This window comes from Carassius carassius, chromosome 20 (assembly GCF_963082965.1).
Source record: "Carassius carassius chromosome 20, fCarCar2.1, whole genome shotgun sequence".
Lineage (NCBI taxonomy): Eukaryota > Metazoa > Chordata > Actinopteri > Cypriniformes > Cyprinidae > Carassius > Carassius carassius.
This window is the reverse complement of record NC_081774.1, coordinates 18,386,936-18,401,876: the sequence shown is the minus strand read 5'-3', so window position 1 is coordinate 18,401,876 and position 14,941 is coordinate 18,386,936. Positions and strand designations below refer to the sequence as shown.

Here is a 14,941-nt window from a genome sequence, read left to right as displayed (position 1 = left end):
TTCTGCAACCTTAGCAGTTTTCTAGGATGTGTGTGTCTTTGTATATGTGAGTCCTCAGAGGCACTGTGTGTGTGTGTGTGACCATTTTGTGCTGTTGCCTTCAGGCACAAGCTCGTTGCCACCGGATAGGACAGAGCAAGGCTGTGAAGATCTACCGCCTGATCACCAGAAACTCCTACGAAAGAGAGATGTTTGACAAGGCCAGTCTGAAGTTAGGATTGGACAAGGCTGTGCTTCAGTCGATGAGCGGGAGGGAAAATGCTGCCAATGGGGTATGAACTGCAGACAGCGCCACATTTTTTCTGGTGTTTCACTCAAATAGTGTTCCAGATGGTTCATTAATCAAACATACTTTGCTCATGTTGGCAGTCAGTGGAAAGACCTCTAAATTCCAGCGCACTCTGCCTTATTTTCCTTTTTACCGTCTGCCTAAATTTGTCCACTCCATAAAAGGTCCAAGATGAAAACAGTAAATTTATTAAGATCTGTATTATGTGAAGTTCATTCAATCTCTCCTTTTTTTAGGATCAGCAGCTCTCTAAAAAGGAGATTGAGGACCTTCTAAGGAAAGGAGCATATGGTGCTCTAATGGATGAGGAGGATGAGGGATCTAAGTTCTGTGAAGAAGATATTGATCAAATTTTGCAGAGACGTACACAGACCATTACTATTGAATCAGAAGGCAAAGGCTCAACGTTTGCTAAGGTGATGACATTTAAAATCTTGCCATGGCTGAAGTATTGATGATATTAACAAAAAATGTTTTATCTACCCATCAATGTGATTTACATAATCCCTTTAAATACATGGCATACTACCCATTTCATCTTGCTCTTAAAATAGTGCAACCTAAAGGGTAAGTGTCTCTGATCTCACTATTTATATAATTTTTTTTCCCTACCAGGCAAGTTTTGTGGCCTCTGGGAACAGAAGCGACATTTCTCTGGAGGACCCAGATTTTTGGCAGAAATGGGCAAAGAAAGCAGAGCTGGACCTGGATGTGATCAACGGCAGGGTAAGCTGCAACTTAATGGTGAAAAGGAGGTCTCTTGTGCTGTGAAATGCTTCACAGGAGATGCTGCATGAAGTGAGGCACTGATCTGTAGCACCTCTCTCTTGGGTAATCGTGTGGAGCATTTACAGCGGACTATTGTTCATTGTTTCATTAATGTTGGGGTCATGCAATAGCATCTTTTGACAGGTATCATTCTCATAATTCTGTCTGACAATTGAACACTGAAAATGGTGTGAATCCAAATCTGGATGGTTTCCACCACGCTCTGTGGTGTCACTCCTCATAAATATGCTATCTGGGCATAATTAATGAGGCTGATTTTCCCAGGCTAACAGTGCGTGGAATGTAGCCGTAATTTAGAAAATGCAAAATTGTTTTAATTTGGCCATGGGAAGCATTTTCTGTAATTACCACTGTTCTTTGCACTCAGGAGAATTGGAAGCGCTAAGCAGCTTATATCAGCTTGAAGGGAAATTCCATGTTATATCTAAATTAAAATGCTCTACCTCAGTATTTTCAGCATTTGTCCTTGAGCAGAGGTCTTCAATCTTGCTGTCTAGTAGCCACCTATATCGTATATAGTACTAAAAAAGTGCTAATCATGCACAAACCTTTTCTGCTGTCTTAAACCCTTGAAAGAGCATTCTAATCCCAGATTGTATCTCTTGTCAGAATACTCTGGTGATTGACACTCCTCGGGTCCGGAAGCAGACTCGGCACTACAGTTCTATGAAGGAGGATGATTTGATGGAGTACTCAGAGCTTGAGAGTGACTCTGAGGATAAGCCCATTCAGAAACCACGGAGGCCCCAGGACCGAACCCAGGGGTACCCCCGCAGTGAGTGCTTCAGAGTGGAGAAGAACCTGCTGGTGTATGGGTGAGTGCAGTCTGGAAATGGTCATATTAAAGTGTTGTTGTTGGTTTTAACAGCTTTGTACTCCTTTTTAGTGGGCTGCTTTAGCCTGAAATTGTGCTAAATCACCATCTTGCACTTGAGCAGTCCCTAGGGCCTATCCCTATAATTAGTTGCCATTTAGCAGATGTTTTTTTTTTCTCCTCGAAAGCTGCTTTGAGTGCACCAACTATACATGACCCTAAAGGGCAACGATGCACCCCCATTGGAAGAGAAGAAATCCCCACGCATTTCCCACATAGAAGTTACAATTATTGCTGCCAACTAATTCTATGCAGCCTTTTTCAGTCCATATTTGTTGAAAACATCAATAGATCTCTATTTCCCTTAATCGTAGCTCGCAATGGAAAACAGCTTTAGCAGGAAGTCCATCCCAGCGCCATGAGACAGGATATTCAGCTTCCTGCTTTGTTTTTATCATCATCCAAATTCCCCTTGTCTCGTCTTGTTTTCCATTTGGAATGAGAATATCTGGTAGCTCACAACCCACCAGTGCAGTGGCCGAGTTTGTCACGCTTGCTTGTCCCGGGGCAGTGGCAGACACGGCGCTGTCTAATGCAAACAGTTAATTAAGCGCCAGGCCTCAGTGCACTCAGCACTAATCATGGCTGGCTGCATGCACCATGTCTGACCAGTATTTTTATTTATATATATATTTTTTTCCAGTCAGACACGTCTAGACCCCTGGGCTATACGGCAAATTAGATCCATCAAGTCTGAGGGCTTTGTCTCTTCTGATGTTTTTTTTTTTTTTTTTTTTTTTTTTTGGAGAAGCAGTGTAGGGCTGTGAAATCAGAGCAGACCCCCCCCCCCACCTTTTTCCCCAAAAAGCCCTTTAGGCCTGTGCTTAGAGTGCGCTTGAGCACTCCATCAAATAACAAGGGCATTGGGTCTCCTCATGGTCATGTACCATGCCAGCAATGCAGTGGTGCCACCCCTCCTCCTCCAGTTTGTGGCACAACTGAAGAGTAATATTATACTTGAACGATCTTGACACTGTGCTAGTTTATTTTCCCCCAGACACTACAAATGCTCTTTTATGAATTAGTTGAACTAGTCTTGTCAGTGACTTTTTTTCCCCCTAGCTTCATTACAAAACCAAACAGCTGTAGTTCAAAAAGGCTTGAATTTAAATAACTGAAAGGACACAAACTGAAGTTTTCACATGCTATATTTGCTCTGGCTAACTTCTCTTCTGTTGTGCATAGCTGGGGCCGCTGGGGTGACATCCTGTCCCATGGACGCTTTAAGCGCCCACTGAGGGAGCGAGACGTAGAGACCATCTGCCGTGCACTCCTGGCCTACTGCCTGCTCCACTACCGTGGAGACGAGAACATCAAGAGCTTCATTTGGGACCTCATAACCCCTACTGAGGATGGCCAAAGCCGCACACTGACCAACCACTCTGGTAGGATGTCGATCTGGAACCAATCGAAAAACTGCATAATTTTTTTCTTTTGTTTAGTGCGTGAAGAGGCAGATGCTGACAGTGGCATTTCTGTGGTTTTTAGGACTGTCTGCTCCAGTGCCCCGAGGGCGTAAAGGGAAGAAGGGGAAGCCGCAGGCTGCTCAAACTCACATGCCACAGGCTGACTGGCTTGCTGACTGTAATCCTGACATCCTCCTTCAAGAGGACAGTTACAAGAGACACCTGAAACACCACTGCAACAAGTATGTACCATTTCACAGAATGCCCTTTCCCACCTTAAGGACACATATGTATTAGTTAATATCATATATGTTTGTCCCTTGTTTTGCACTTCTTTAAATATTTCATTGGCATCAGACATTGGTGCATCAGTATAATCTAGATCTCTTCAGGTTTGTACCTGACATATGATTGGAAATCATTCTGCCAATTTTTGTATAATGATAATAAAAATAATAAAAGCTTTATCAAATGATTAGAACGTTTGTGGAAATTACCTGGTCAATAAGTGAAGAGCATGGGTTTAAAATTTCACACAGCCAGCTCAGTTCTTCTGCTGCCGTCTTGTTTGAAAGTAACCTTTTGCCTTCAAAGCCTGATATCCTCAGAAGGAGGTGCATTTGAAAACTTGTGAAGAGCTTTTTAAGTTGAAAAAGTAATTGATGCAAACTTGTGAGGTTAGCTGAATGTGTCCAAAAGAGAGTTAGCGCTGTTACCTTGTGTTGCAGATGTTTCATTAAAGTGCTTGGCTCCTCCGTAGTTTAGCTTTGACTAATGAATGTCAGTTAAAAAATTACCAGCTGTAGGGAATCTGGCAAAAGGAGTCCCATCTTTCTGGCAAAGGCTTCTGCCAAGTTCCTGAAATAATGAATGACAGGCCATGAAGAATCTTTTTCATCTCTGAAATTAAAAGATTTTAAGATCACTCAATAATTCATCGCTTGGTTCATCAGGCTGCACATGATGATTTCGCCTCTCGCCCCACACGTCCATTAAGCCTTGTGTGCCTCCGGCTTGTGTCTTTTGTTTTTTGAGGCATCTCTGGTTTCATTTGATAAATAATTTCTGTTGCCAGGCCAGCATTGTTGTATCCTGCCTTACACTAGACAGTGACGGAGCGAGAGAAAGCAAAACACGGTTTACACTGCTGGCTCTGATGTGCATCCAGAAAAGGGGAACAGAGCAACAGCTGAGGAAACATTACAAGACGATAAATGTGAGGTGCTTAGACTGCCAACCATCTGCTTGCTGCACTGCAAACTTCTGCCTCTGTACTTTGGAGGCGTCCCGTTAGCACCTCCCCAACTTCCCTAACAGCATAAGGAAGGAAATGAAAATGAGAGGATGAAGGTGCTGGAGTGCGTATGTGTGTAGGAGGGGGGTGAGGGTGGGTACGGGTGGCTCCCCAAGCGCAGCGGCGCGGTGCCAGGCCAGGTGCCAGGCAGACCTGTTGGAAGCGGGTGAAAGGCGGCACACACAGAGGTGATTATGTGCAGCCATCTGTCAGGCGTGGAGGCTGCCGCACAGCGTGGCTAATCAGCCCTGGCAGCATGATGGATGAGCCATGGCACATGCCAAAGATCTGCTGCTGCCGCTGCTACTGCTGCTGGCACAGCTCAGAGCTGGCCAAACTTACTCACTCTTTTGTTTTCTGCCTTCTCCCCTTCCCTTTGCCTTTATCCTTCCTTTCGTTCAGTGTCACTCCATTAACCCCAACTCATCTTTGTTTTTTGTTTTTGTCCCTCCTGCTCTTTCTCTCTCTGACAGAGTGCTGCTGCGGGTCCGCATGCTCTACTATCTGCGACAAGAAGTCATCGGAGACCATGCAGACAGAATCCTGGAGGGATCTGATTCAAGGTTGGCATCTCTCTCCATTCCCTTCCACCGAATCCTGCCTGCTGTTATCTTTCCTCTCCCTCCATCACCTTCTCCTCCTCCTCCCCCTTTCTGACAACACCCCCACCCAGATGTGCATGCATTTATAATGTGCAAACGTGCTCGCCATGTTGATGCTCTCAAGGACTCGACTGAAGTTCTAATGACTGCGAGGGGCTCGTGTGTGCACACAAGTGCATGGGCTGAGATAAGCAAGTGGCTCAGATCTCTGGCCGTAATCAGGTTGGCCCTGAATAAACAAGATGAGAAATGGGCCTAAATGAGATGCGGCTTGCTAATGCACATGTTTCCTACCAGATGTCTGCAGATAGACATTAATGCCGCTCTCATTAGATTATGTGCCGACGTGGCCATCTCCTGGTTTTAATCACTCTTTCCTGTGTTTGTTTGTCTTTTGCTTATAGTGAGTTGGATATCTGGATCCCGCAACCTTTCCACGCTGACGTCCCCACTGATTGGTGGGATCTCGAAGCGGACAAGTCCCTCCTAATCGGCGTCTTTAAGCATGGTAAGCTCCGCCTCACAGCTGACACTCTGATTGGTGCTTTTGCGGTGACAGGCGACAGTAATTGCTAATGTTGACCTATTGTAATATTGCCTAGAGATTGATTGGTGATATTTTCCAAATGGCTGATCCTGCACTCGATGGAGGGTGGCTGGGAAAATGAATGGGGAAAGAGCAGAGATCTAATCCATCAGAGGCAACAGGGAGGGAACAGGCACCTCTCAGCACATTTTATTAACATTGACCCACAGGGTTAAGAAGTGTTCTGGGAGAACCTGCTAAATTCCCAGTTTGGGACATGATTGTTTTCTTTTGAGAAGCTGAGCAGCTGTCCCAATTTATCTTTCAGGGAAAACAAGGCCAAAAGCTGTATTTAAAAAAAGAGATGGAGAGGGGTTTCTCTGCTGTTGACTGAATTGTATTAAGTAGAGTAAGAGCCACTTTATTTAATAATGTCCACTGCTCTTGCCACCGATATTAATCTTGGTGAGGGGCTTTTATGCTTCTCTCACATTGGTCTTTTTCGTGAATGTGTGTACTCTCTCTGTTCTCCCCGGTGTGCTGCACTACCTCGTTAACTCAGCTGGCCGCCATACATGTGCACACACACACACACAGGAGCATGTATATAACACAGGCAGCCTGTTCTTAATCATAATCCCAATTCAGTAGGGAGGTCTGGGGAGGAAACAGGGAGAGAAGAGGTGGCAGGCCTGGACTGCAGAGGAAAGAGTGATGGCCTATATACCCCCTCATGATTACAGTTTGGCTCGGGGCGCGGCGGCAGTTAGGAACAATGTGTCACCGCATAAATCCTAATTGAAATGTGATGTTCTGGCAGGGGAGGGGGTGCTCAGGCCCCGTCTGATCAGCGGCTCAGCTGAAGTGGGTCCAGCCTGCCAATCGCCTCCCCTGTTGTGCACTGTAGGGATCCGCAGACTCGAATCTGTTCTGCTTGGACTGTTTCAACGGGCAGTTTCTTTTGGCTCTGTCTTTTGTTTCTTTGATTTTTGTTTTCTTTTGGTTTGATTTAATCTGGTAGTTTTTGAAAGGATTTCACTTTGTATTAAAAGGTTGATTTCGTTTAAATGTTGTTGTTTTTTTTTTGTACATTAATTGCAGCACAAGTTTTTAGCATCTCATGCAACTAACATTTTATTTAAACATTTGAATTTTTCAGTTTCATTTTAAACTACGTTTGACACACCAGTAATACTTTTCTCTGCTTTCACATATCCAGGGGAAATAAAAGCTCCAAAGCCCAGCCTGTAATTATGCATATTTTATGTTCACCGCTGCTCTTTTCTTCCGCTAGGCTATGAGAAGTATAACTCTATGCGTGCTGACCCCACCCTGTGTTTCCTGGAGAGGGTGGGCATGCCCGATGCCAAGGCCATCGCTGCCGAGCAGAGGGGAGCGGACATGATGGCAGATGGTGTCGAGGGGTAAGTTTGGCCCAAAATCACAGCCCCAGCAAGAGGGGACTCCTCCTGCTCTTTCTTTCTCTGGCTCTCTCCCTCTTTCTTTATCCCTCACCCTGCTTTCCTTTTGGTTCTTTTCTTTGTTTTCTCTCCCACACTAAAAGCTTTTCTCTTTTTCACAATAGAGAGGATGAGGACCCAGAGTACAAGCCAATCCGGATGCCATTTAAAGACGATCTGGATGTGAGTTTGGAAATACATTATTCTTGACATTATCTAAAATCAGTATTGGTAGTAAATTGGATGTAACATTTTCATTGCCATTGTTTGCAGGATTTTACAAATTCTCCCCTGGATGATAAAGATGATGGGATGGATGGCGAGACTGGGGAAGGTATTTATTTCCCCAGCACACAGGTGTTACCCATCATACTTGAGATTTTACTTCACTGTACTCACCGTTGCCGTCTGTTTGTCCACCCTCAGCACCTAAGCCTGGTGAGAATGGGAAAGCAGGCAATCTGTATTGGCCGCCAGCCTCTGCTCTGACAGCCCGATTGCGGCGCCTCATCACGGCCTATCAGCGTACCCACAAGCGTGAGCAACTGAGGCAGGAAGCCATGACCAAACCTGACCGGCGCCGAGGTCGTCCGCGTGATGACATCCTTGCCATGGTAACAGAGGGAGGAGCTTATGCTCCGGATGGAGCGTTGGCTTTTATGGCTGAAGGAGGGACTTTCATGGCCAAGGGATCACCTTTCATCCCTGATAGCGCTGCCCTGCTGGCTGATGGGGCAGCTTATTTTAAAGAGCGAAGGCAGAGGTCAGTTATATCTAGATTTTCCTTCCATTTTAAAAAAATAATAAAAAATTCTCCTTTAGTCACACATGACCTCAGTTCCATTTACCAACATCTGTTTTCCAGATGGACAAGGCGTGAAGAGGCCGATTTCTACCGTGTGGTGTCCACATTCGGTGTGGTTTATGACGTGCACAGACAGTGCTTTGACTGGTCCCAGTTCCGTGCTTTTGCTCGTCTAGACAAGAAGACAGACGAAAGCCTGGAAAAATATTACTACTCTTTTGTTGCTATGTGCAAGCGTGTGTGTCGGATGCAGGTCAAATCTGAAACAGGTGAACTACTGTCTTTTTGAATTATTTAAATTAGCAGAAGAAACATGAAAGATATATCAAAACCGTATCGATATTAGCTTGTATATTTATTTTTAATACTGGACATTGTAATATAGTGAAGTCTGAATTTCTGTAATTAGCATTTTTAAATATATATATGTGTGTGTATTGTATTTATTCATAGAAAATTGTATACATTTTTTTTTTTTTTAATTTTTTTTTTACATTTTTGATGTTTTTATCTGAATTTTCCTATTCTCGATTATCCAACTGGACGTCATATTTCTATTTACAGAGCTGCCAGACCCCACCATCATCATTGACCCCATTACAGAAGAGCGGGCTTCACGGACACTCTATCGTATTGAGTTGCTGCGGCGGATCAGGGAGCAGGTGTTGCCGCACCCTCAGCTGGATGAGAGGTTGAGTCTGTGCCAACCCAGCCCTGACCTCCCAGCCTGGTGGGAGCCCGGACGCAATGACCGAGACCTCCTGCGGGGTGCCGCAAAGCATGGTGTCAGCCGCACTGACTACCACATCCTTAACGACCCTGAGCTGAGCTTCTTGGAGGCCCATCGGAAGTTCACACAGGGCAAGGGTGCGGAGCTACCTATCGTGTCTGATCCTCTTACACCTCTGGACCTGCTCAAAGATGAGGAGGTGAAGGAAGAGCAGGAAGATGTCTTGGTGCCCAAAGTGGAGAATGGTGACATGGAGGTCAAAGAAGAAAAGCCTGAATCCCTCTCTCCTAAAAAAGAAGAGGAAGCAAATGATTTGGGTCTGAAGCATGAGCCTAAAGAAGAAAAGATGGAAGTGGAGGAGAAAGATGATGCGATGGAGGTTAAGACCAAGGTAGAGCAGGGTTGTCCTGTGGATGGTATGGCTGATGAGAACCCCATGAACCAGGAGCCCACGACCATTGAGGACAAAAATCCTGTGGATGCGAAAGAGCCACTGACAACTGAGACAAAACTTCCTACTGACAAAACCTTCAAAGAAGATGAGGAAGAGAAGATGGATGAGGACGACAAATCAGAAAAATCTTCACAAGCTGAAGGTGAATGTTAGATGTTATTTGGCGTTTCATTTCTGTTGACACTACATTTATGAAGTAGGATATGCATCAGAGAAACATGCCTAAAACATTTTTGTGTGATCCAAAAACAAACAAAACCAGTTTTAGAACAAGCTTTTTCTTTATTTAAATGTATTTTATTGGCTGGTCAGAATGCTCAAAATGTAATGGATTTTGATTTGGGAAGTCTTATTGCAGTTAAGCTTGTATTAAAAGTTTTTTTTTTTTTGCAGTTGGAGGATCATCTGAGAGAAAAAATTTTGATGAGGAAAGTAACGCCTCCTTGAGCACGGCCCGTGATGAGACCAGGGACTGCTTCAGTGTTGATGACATTGAGCCGTCAGCCTCTCAGATGTTCAGTGAACGTTCATTGTTCTCTTTCTGGCCCAAGGTTAGTTAAACCATTTTTCCCACTTCACTCACAATTTCCTTTCCTTTTTTTGTAAATTAAATTTTTTTCAGATTATCTATGCATTAACTCATCCATTTTCTTCTAGCATGTAGTAATATAGTTAAGAGATAAATTAAGCAAAATGAAGCCAAGCCCAAAGCTTTGAAGAAGACATGATGATGTGATGCATAGTGAAAAGACTGTACTTAGAGTTTCAGAGCTTCCTCTTTTAATAACAGAGCAAAATTGCATTATAAGATCCTTAGTACATGAAACCGGAGCTGAAATGGAGAAAATGATATACCCATTGTGTACCCTCTAGTTCATTATGTATGCATCCACACACACACACACACACACACACACTCACTCTCACTTGTGCTGTTCTTCTGTGTTTGTACTTTAGGACAGGGTAATGATCAATCGTATGGACAACATCTGTGAAGCGGTCATGAAGGGCAAGTGGCCTTCCAACAGGAGGCAGTTCTTTGACTTCCCAGGCCTGTTGCCTGGCTACAGCTCCATGGCAACGGACAGCCCCCTGCAGAGGCAGGGTCTTGGTGATCTCTCATTGGTGGGTCAGACCATCTATAGTGGCAGTGATGACCTCACCATGTCACCACAGGTCAACAAGGCAAGTCCACCCCTAACCCGACCCGCTGCGCCTCCTCAGACTCACTCCGGTTTTGTAAAATTATAAAATAGATTTTAATAGTTATGTTTATTAAACACCCTCTCATTGTTCTCATCCAGGACGATGCTTTGAGTCTGTCAGTACCTCGGCAGCGCAGACGCAGGAGGAGGAAGGTGGAGATCGAGGCAGAGCGTGCTGCCAAGCGCAGGAACCTGATGGAGATGGTCGCTCAGTTACGAGAGTCCCATGCTGCAGAAGGCCAAGCACAGGCCATAGACCTGACCAAGGCCCTGCATGGCGTGTCCACCTCCTCTTCCTCCACTGCCTTCCCTGGAGCCATGGCCTCCTCTGCAGCCCTGAAAGCACAGATGGAGCTGCTACAAGCAGGCACTTCCTCTAGACCCAGAGCCAACGGCTCTCTACTTGACACTGAACTCCCCAACCGGAGAAAGAGAGGTCGCAGGAAAAATGTGGAGGGGTTGGAACTGCTCTTTATGGGGAACAAAAGAGGACAACTTAATGCGGTACGAATCCTGTCAGGGTGTGAAGCGAGAGTCATGCCGTTTCATGTGGTGCATTGACACTAAGCACATAAACACACTTTTCTTTTTCTTATTTTCTGCTTCTTTGCATCTGCAGGAAAATTACGATGGGACCAAAGCTTTTGTGGATGGGCGGGCACATAGACCCATGTCATCTCCTACACATAAGGCTCCTGTTGAAGGCCTAGAAGAGGGAAGCCATCTTGCAGGGGAAGATGGACCCAGCACTAAAGACCTACGGGAATGGCTGAGACAGCACCCCACCTACACTATGGATATGCCTGGATACGAACCGGTGAGTGCAGTTCTTTCTGCCCACCCAACTTGATTTTTTTTTTTTTTTTTTCTGTTGGGTGATATGAGAATGTCCTTTGCAGTTTATCTTATGGAGTTCTCTCGTTCTTATCTTTCAGAAGAATGAGGACCTCCTCCACTCTCAGTTTGCCAAGCCCAAACAGAAGAGACACAGATGCCGCAATCCCAACAAGATCGACATTAATACGTTAACCGGAGAGGAGAGAGTTCCTGTTGTTAACATTCGTAATGGAAGAAAGGCAAGTATTACTGTTTGTCAATGTATCCAGTTAATTTCCCACAATAAATTCTTTACACTCGCTGCAACGTTTTTAACTTGTCTAACTACAGATGGGAGGAGCCATGGCACCTCCAATGAAGGATTTACCCCGCTGGCTGGTTGAAAATGCAGAATTTGCTATAGCCCCGGACTGGACGGATATAGTGAAGCAATCGGTGAGTATTTTATTAAATTTAGTGAATTCAGATCAATTTAGCCAATCAGTTTTATCTAAAATTTTAGTTTTGAGTTCAGCAAGTTGATTTTTAAGAATTACTTCTATTCAGCAAACATGACGTTAAGGGCATTTTGGTAATATAACAAAATATTTCCATTTTAAGTTTTTTTTTTTTTTCATATTTATGTAGACAAACTTTTTTATTCAATATAAAGCAGCACAATTTTTCAACAATTATATATATATAATTTATTATCAATTTATCTTATCAATTATATCGATCATTGGACTGACTAAAAACAGCTTTCCCATAACAAGAATAAATGAGATTTTAAAATATGTCAAAAGTTATTTTAAATTGTAGTATTGGACAATTACGGTTTTAATTGCTCTCTTGATTAAATAGAGCCTTGGTGAGCACAGGAGACTTCTTGAAAAACATGAAAATCACACTAACTTTTCATGGCTGTTGTATATTCTTAAATTTATAATTTTTTATTTGCTTCCAGGGCTTTCTCCCAGAGTCCATGTTTGACCGTCTCCTGACTGGGCCAGTAGTCCGAGAGGAGGGCGTGCGCCGCAGAGGCAGGCGACCCAAATCTGAGATTGCCAAGGCGACAGCAGCAGCGCAGGCAGCGGCTGCAGCAGCTTCCACATCCGGCGTTAATCCTTTGCTGATGAGTGGGCTGTTTGGCGGTTTGGACCTGACCAGTCTGCAGGGCCTACAGAACCTCCAGAGCCTCCAGCTGGCGGCTGGCCTCATGGGCTTTCCCCATGCTCTCGGAGGGGGTGCGGACTCCAAGCACGCCGCAGCCATGCTGCCTCTCATGCTTCCTGGCATGGGTGGCCTGCCCAACATGTTCAGCCTGGGGGGTCTGTTCGGAGGAAACCTGGCTGCCGCTTCGACGGCTGCCAATGGCACCTCTGGCACAGAACAGGCAGAATCTGAGGAGAATCCCACACTGAAGACAGATGAGGAGACCAAGGATAAAGGCGATGAGAAAGAGAAGGAAGCAGAGAAATCATCTGAAACAGAGTCTTCAGATGCAACCGGTGACGCAGCTGCGCTGAATGCAGCCGCTGCTGGCATCTCCACCAACGCGCTGGCCTTCAACCCTTTCCTGCTGTCCACCATGGCCCCAGGCCTCTTTTACCCATCCATGTTCTTACACCCCAGTCTTAGCGGCCTGGGCATCCCAGGCTTCCCCCAAGCTTCTCTAGCTGACCTCCAGAGTGCTGTGTCCGGGGCCTTGGGGGCCACCGGTGAGGACAAGGAGTCTGGTAAAGGGCTCCGCACAAATCAGGACCAGAACGCCTCCACGGCTGACGTGGAAACTGCTGACAACACACTTGAAGACAGTGACTCAGAGGAGAGCCAGAACAAGACTGCTGATTCATCAGTACTAGATGATGACCTGGCAGAGCCGGCAGAGGAAATGGACTCCATGGAGGGTGGAATGGATGATGAGGAGGATGATGATGATGATGATGAGGAGGATGATGACCCTGCTGATGAGGATGACAAAAGTGACTAAAAAAAAACAATGAATCAGGCCTTCTAACATTTCCCCAGGGCTGAGGAGACGCAGACTGAACTCTTTGCTGAGCTATTTACATGCCAACACGATATCCAAAACACTTTGGTCGTTTGTTTTTTGTTGACAGGTAACGTTAAGAGGAAAGCAAATGAGCTGTCTCTGTAACCATTAGCATAGCCAGGGATGATGTGAACAGTTGTGCGGATGTCAAAAGGGTGTTTTTTTTTTGTGGTTTTTTTGTGTTTCCCTTTTTTTTGTTTTTAATTATTTTTTTTTCTTTCCTTGAAGTCTTTGGCACTGTGGGTGCCTTCTAGATGAGATGGAAATTTCCTGAAATATTATAGGAATTAATTGTTCCAATAGTGCTATGCTGCTCTCTCCATATTTTAATATTATTATTTTGTTTTGGTGTCATTTATTTTCTCACTCTCTCTCTCTACTGTTGATATTGTAACAATGAGTAGCATCTCGTAATATTCAGTGATGTACAATTAAACGGCATTAAGACACTCTCCGCTGCTGAGGAAGAATCGTGGTTTTCGTTGTACTGTTCTGCTGAGAGGAGCGGGCAAAGTTCTCACATATCATAGCGTACACTCGGACTGTTCCCAGTCTCTCACACTGACAATCCAAACGGGTGAGGAGACCTCTCGACCTGTGGAGACAGCAATAACGAAGGCAGCTTTTGAATGTTCAATTTTACTCTTTTGACTAAACACCGGAAAGTGTGAAAAAGTGACATGAAATAAATTACTGCAGTCAAATTGTCTCATTGTATCCATGTTAATGCACTGGTGTAAGAATAAAATCAGGTACCTTTATCTATTTGAATGGACTTTTGTTACTTTAGCCACAAAGCTGAACAGCATTACCTCAATTCTAACTAGCCTTGAAGTTTACAGACATGTTGTAAATGTTTTTTTTCTTTTGTGAGTGTCAATCTTTTCTTTTCTTTTTTTTTTTCTTTTTTTTGAAACCATGTATGATTAACTGTAAATTGCTGCCAACTGTAGTAATGATGCTTTTAATAAAAGTGACTCACAATATTCGCCTAGGAAACCAAAACTGTGTTTGTGTAGCATCCTCTGACAACAATGAACCTGTTATAGCGATTTATCATCTAACCGGAATTGTTCATTCACTTAATGTTTAAATCTGTTTGATCTGTCAAATTAGATTAGTTTGAAATAATGTAAAGATTTTTTTTCATCATTAGCACCAAATAGTTCCAGTTAGGGACGAAGCTGATAGATTGTAGTATCATATATCGATGATAGTCCGAGATCTTGCTTGTGGCTGTCTGATGCCTTTGACAATAGCAAGATGTATTAGTGTTAGTATACTAGTATCCTTTTTTCTTTTTTTTTTTTCATTTAAATTTTTTTAATTGAACCTCAAACTACTAAGAGGATGTAACGAGGGGTCATTCCTCTTCTAGTAATTAAGTCAAATTTTTGGGCCTTTAAAATTTTCATGTTCCAATGAAGGAAAATAGTTGGAAAGTTGTCTTTGAACACAGAAAAGAAAGGTTTTGTCTTCATACATTTGCTTTTATGAATGGAAACCCGAAACGGCCAAAATCAATTATATTTATGAAGAAAACTTTCTATCACCCAGCAACATTCCAAAAATAATATGCTTTCTAGCAAATTGAAGATTGAAGTTTGTTTCCAAGCAAGAAGACATATTCTCCCA

General features: G+C 44.0%; 1 protein-coding gene across 3 annotated transcripts in view; it reads left to right on the top strand.

Annotated features, from left to right (window-relative positions):
• LOC132096576 (chromodomain-helicase-DNA-binding protein 7-like) overlaps positions 1 to 14,311 on the top strand; it is a 60,848-nt gene extending 46,537 nt beyond the window's left edge. For 2 of the 3 annotated variants that reach the window (XM_059502018.1, XM_059502020.1), the window contains 21 exons: positions 105 to 272; positions 526 to 705; positions 905 to 1,015; positions 1,688 to 1,893; positions 3,138 to 3,337; positions 3,441 to 3,600; positions 5,126 to 5,215; positions 5,659 to 5,762; positions 7,075 to 7,204; positions 7,366 to 7,423; positions 7,514 to 7,574; positions 7,667 to 8,003; positions 8,106 to 8,314; positions 8,610 to 9,377; positions 9,623 to 9,780; positions 10,187 to 10,414; positions 10,534 to 10,938; positions 11,054 to 11,251; positions 11,370 to 11,510; positions 11,602 to 11,706; positions 12,218 to 14,311. In XM_059502018.1, the coding sequence (XP_059358001.1) occupies positions 105 to 272; positions 526 to 705; positions 905 to 1,015; positions 1,688 to 1,893; positions 3,138 to 3,337; positions 3,441 to 3,600; positions 5,126 to 5,215; positions 5,659 to 5,762; positions 7,075 to 7,204; positions 7,366 to 7,423; positions 7,514 to 7,574; positions 7,667 to 8,003; positions 8,106 to 8,314; positions 8,610 to 9,377; positions 9,623 to 9,780; positions 10,187 to 10,414; positions 10,534 to 10,938; positions 11,054 to 11,251; positions 11,370 to 11,510; positions 11,602 to 11,706; positions 12,218 to 13,243 (5,043 nt within the window). In that variant the 3' untranslated portion in view covers positions 13,244 to 14,311. The remainder of the gene's footprint in view (positions 1 to 104; positions 273 to 525; positions 706 to 904; positions 1,016 to 1,687; positions 1,894 to 3,137; positions 3,338 to 3,440; positions 3,601 to 5,125; positions 5,216 to 5,658; positions 5,763 to 7,074; positions 7,205 to 7,365; positions 7,424 to 7,513; positions 7,575 to 7,666; positions 8,004 to 8,105; positions 8,315 to 8,609; positions 9,378 to 9,622; positions 9,781 to 10,186; positions 10,415 to 10,533; positions 10,939 to 11,053; positions 11,252 to 11,369; positions 11,511 to 11,601; positions 11,707 to 12,217) is intronic. The other variant, XM_059502019.1, reaches the window with a different exon arrangement.
• Positions 14,312 to 14,941: the final 630 nt, after the last annotated feature.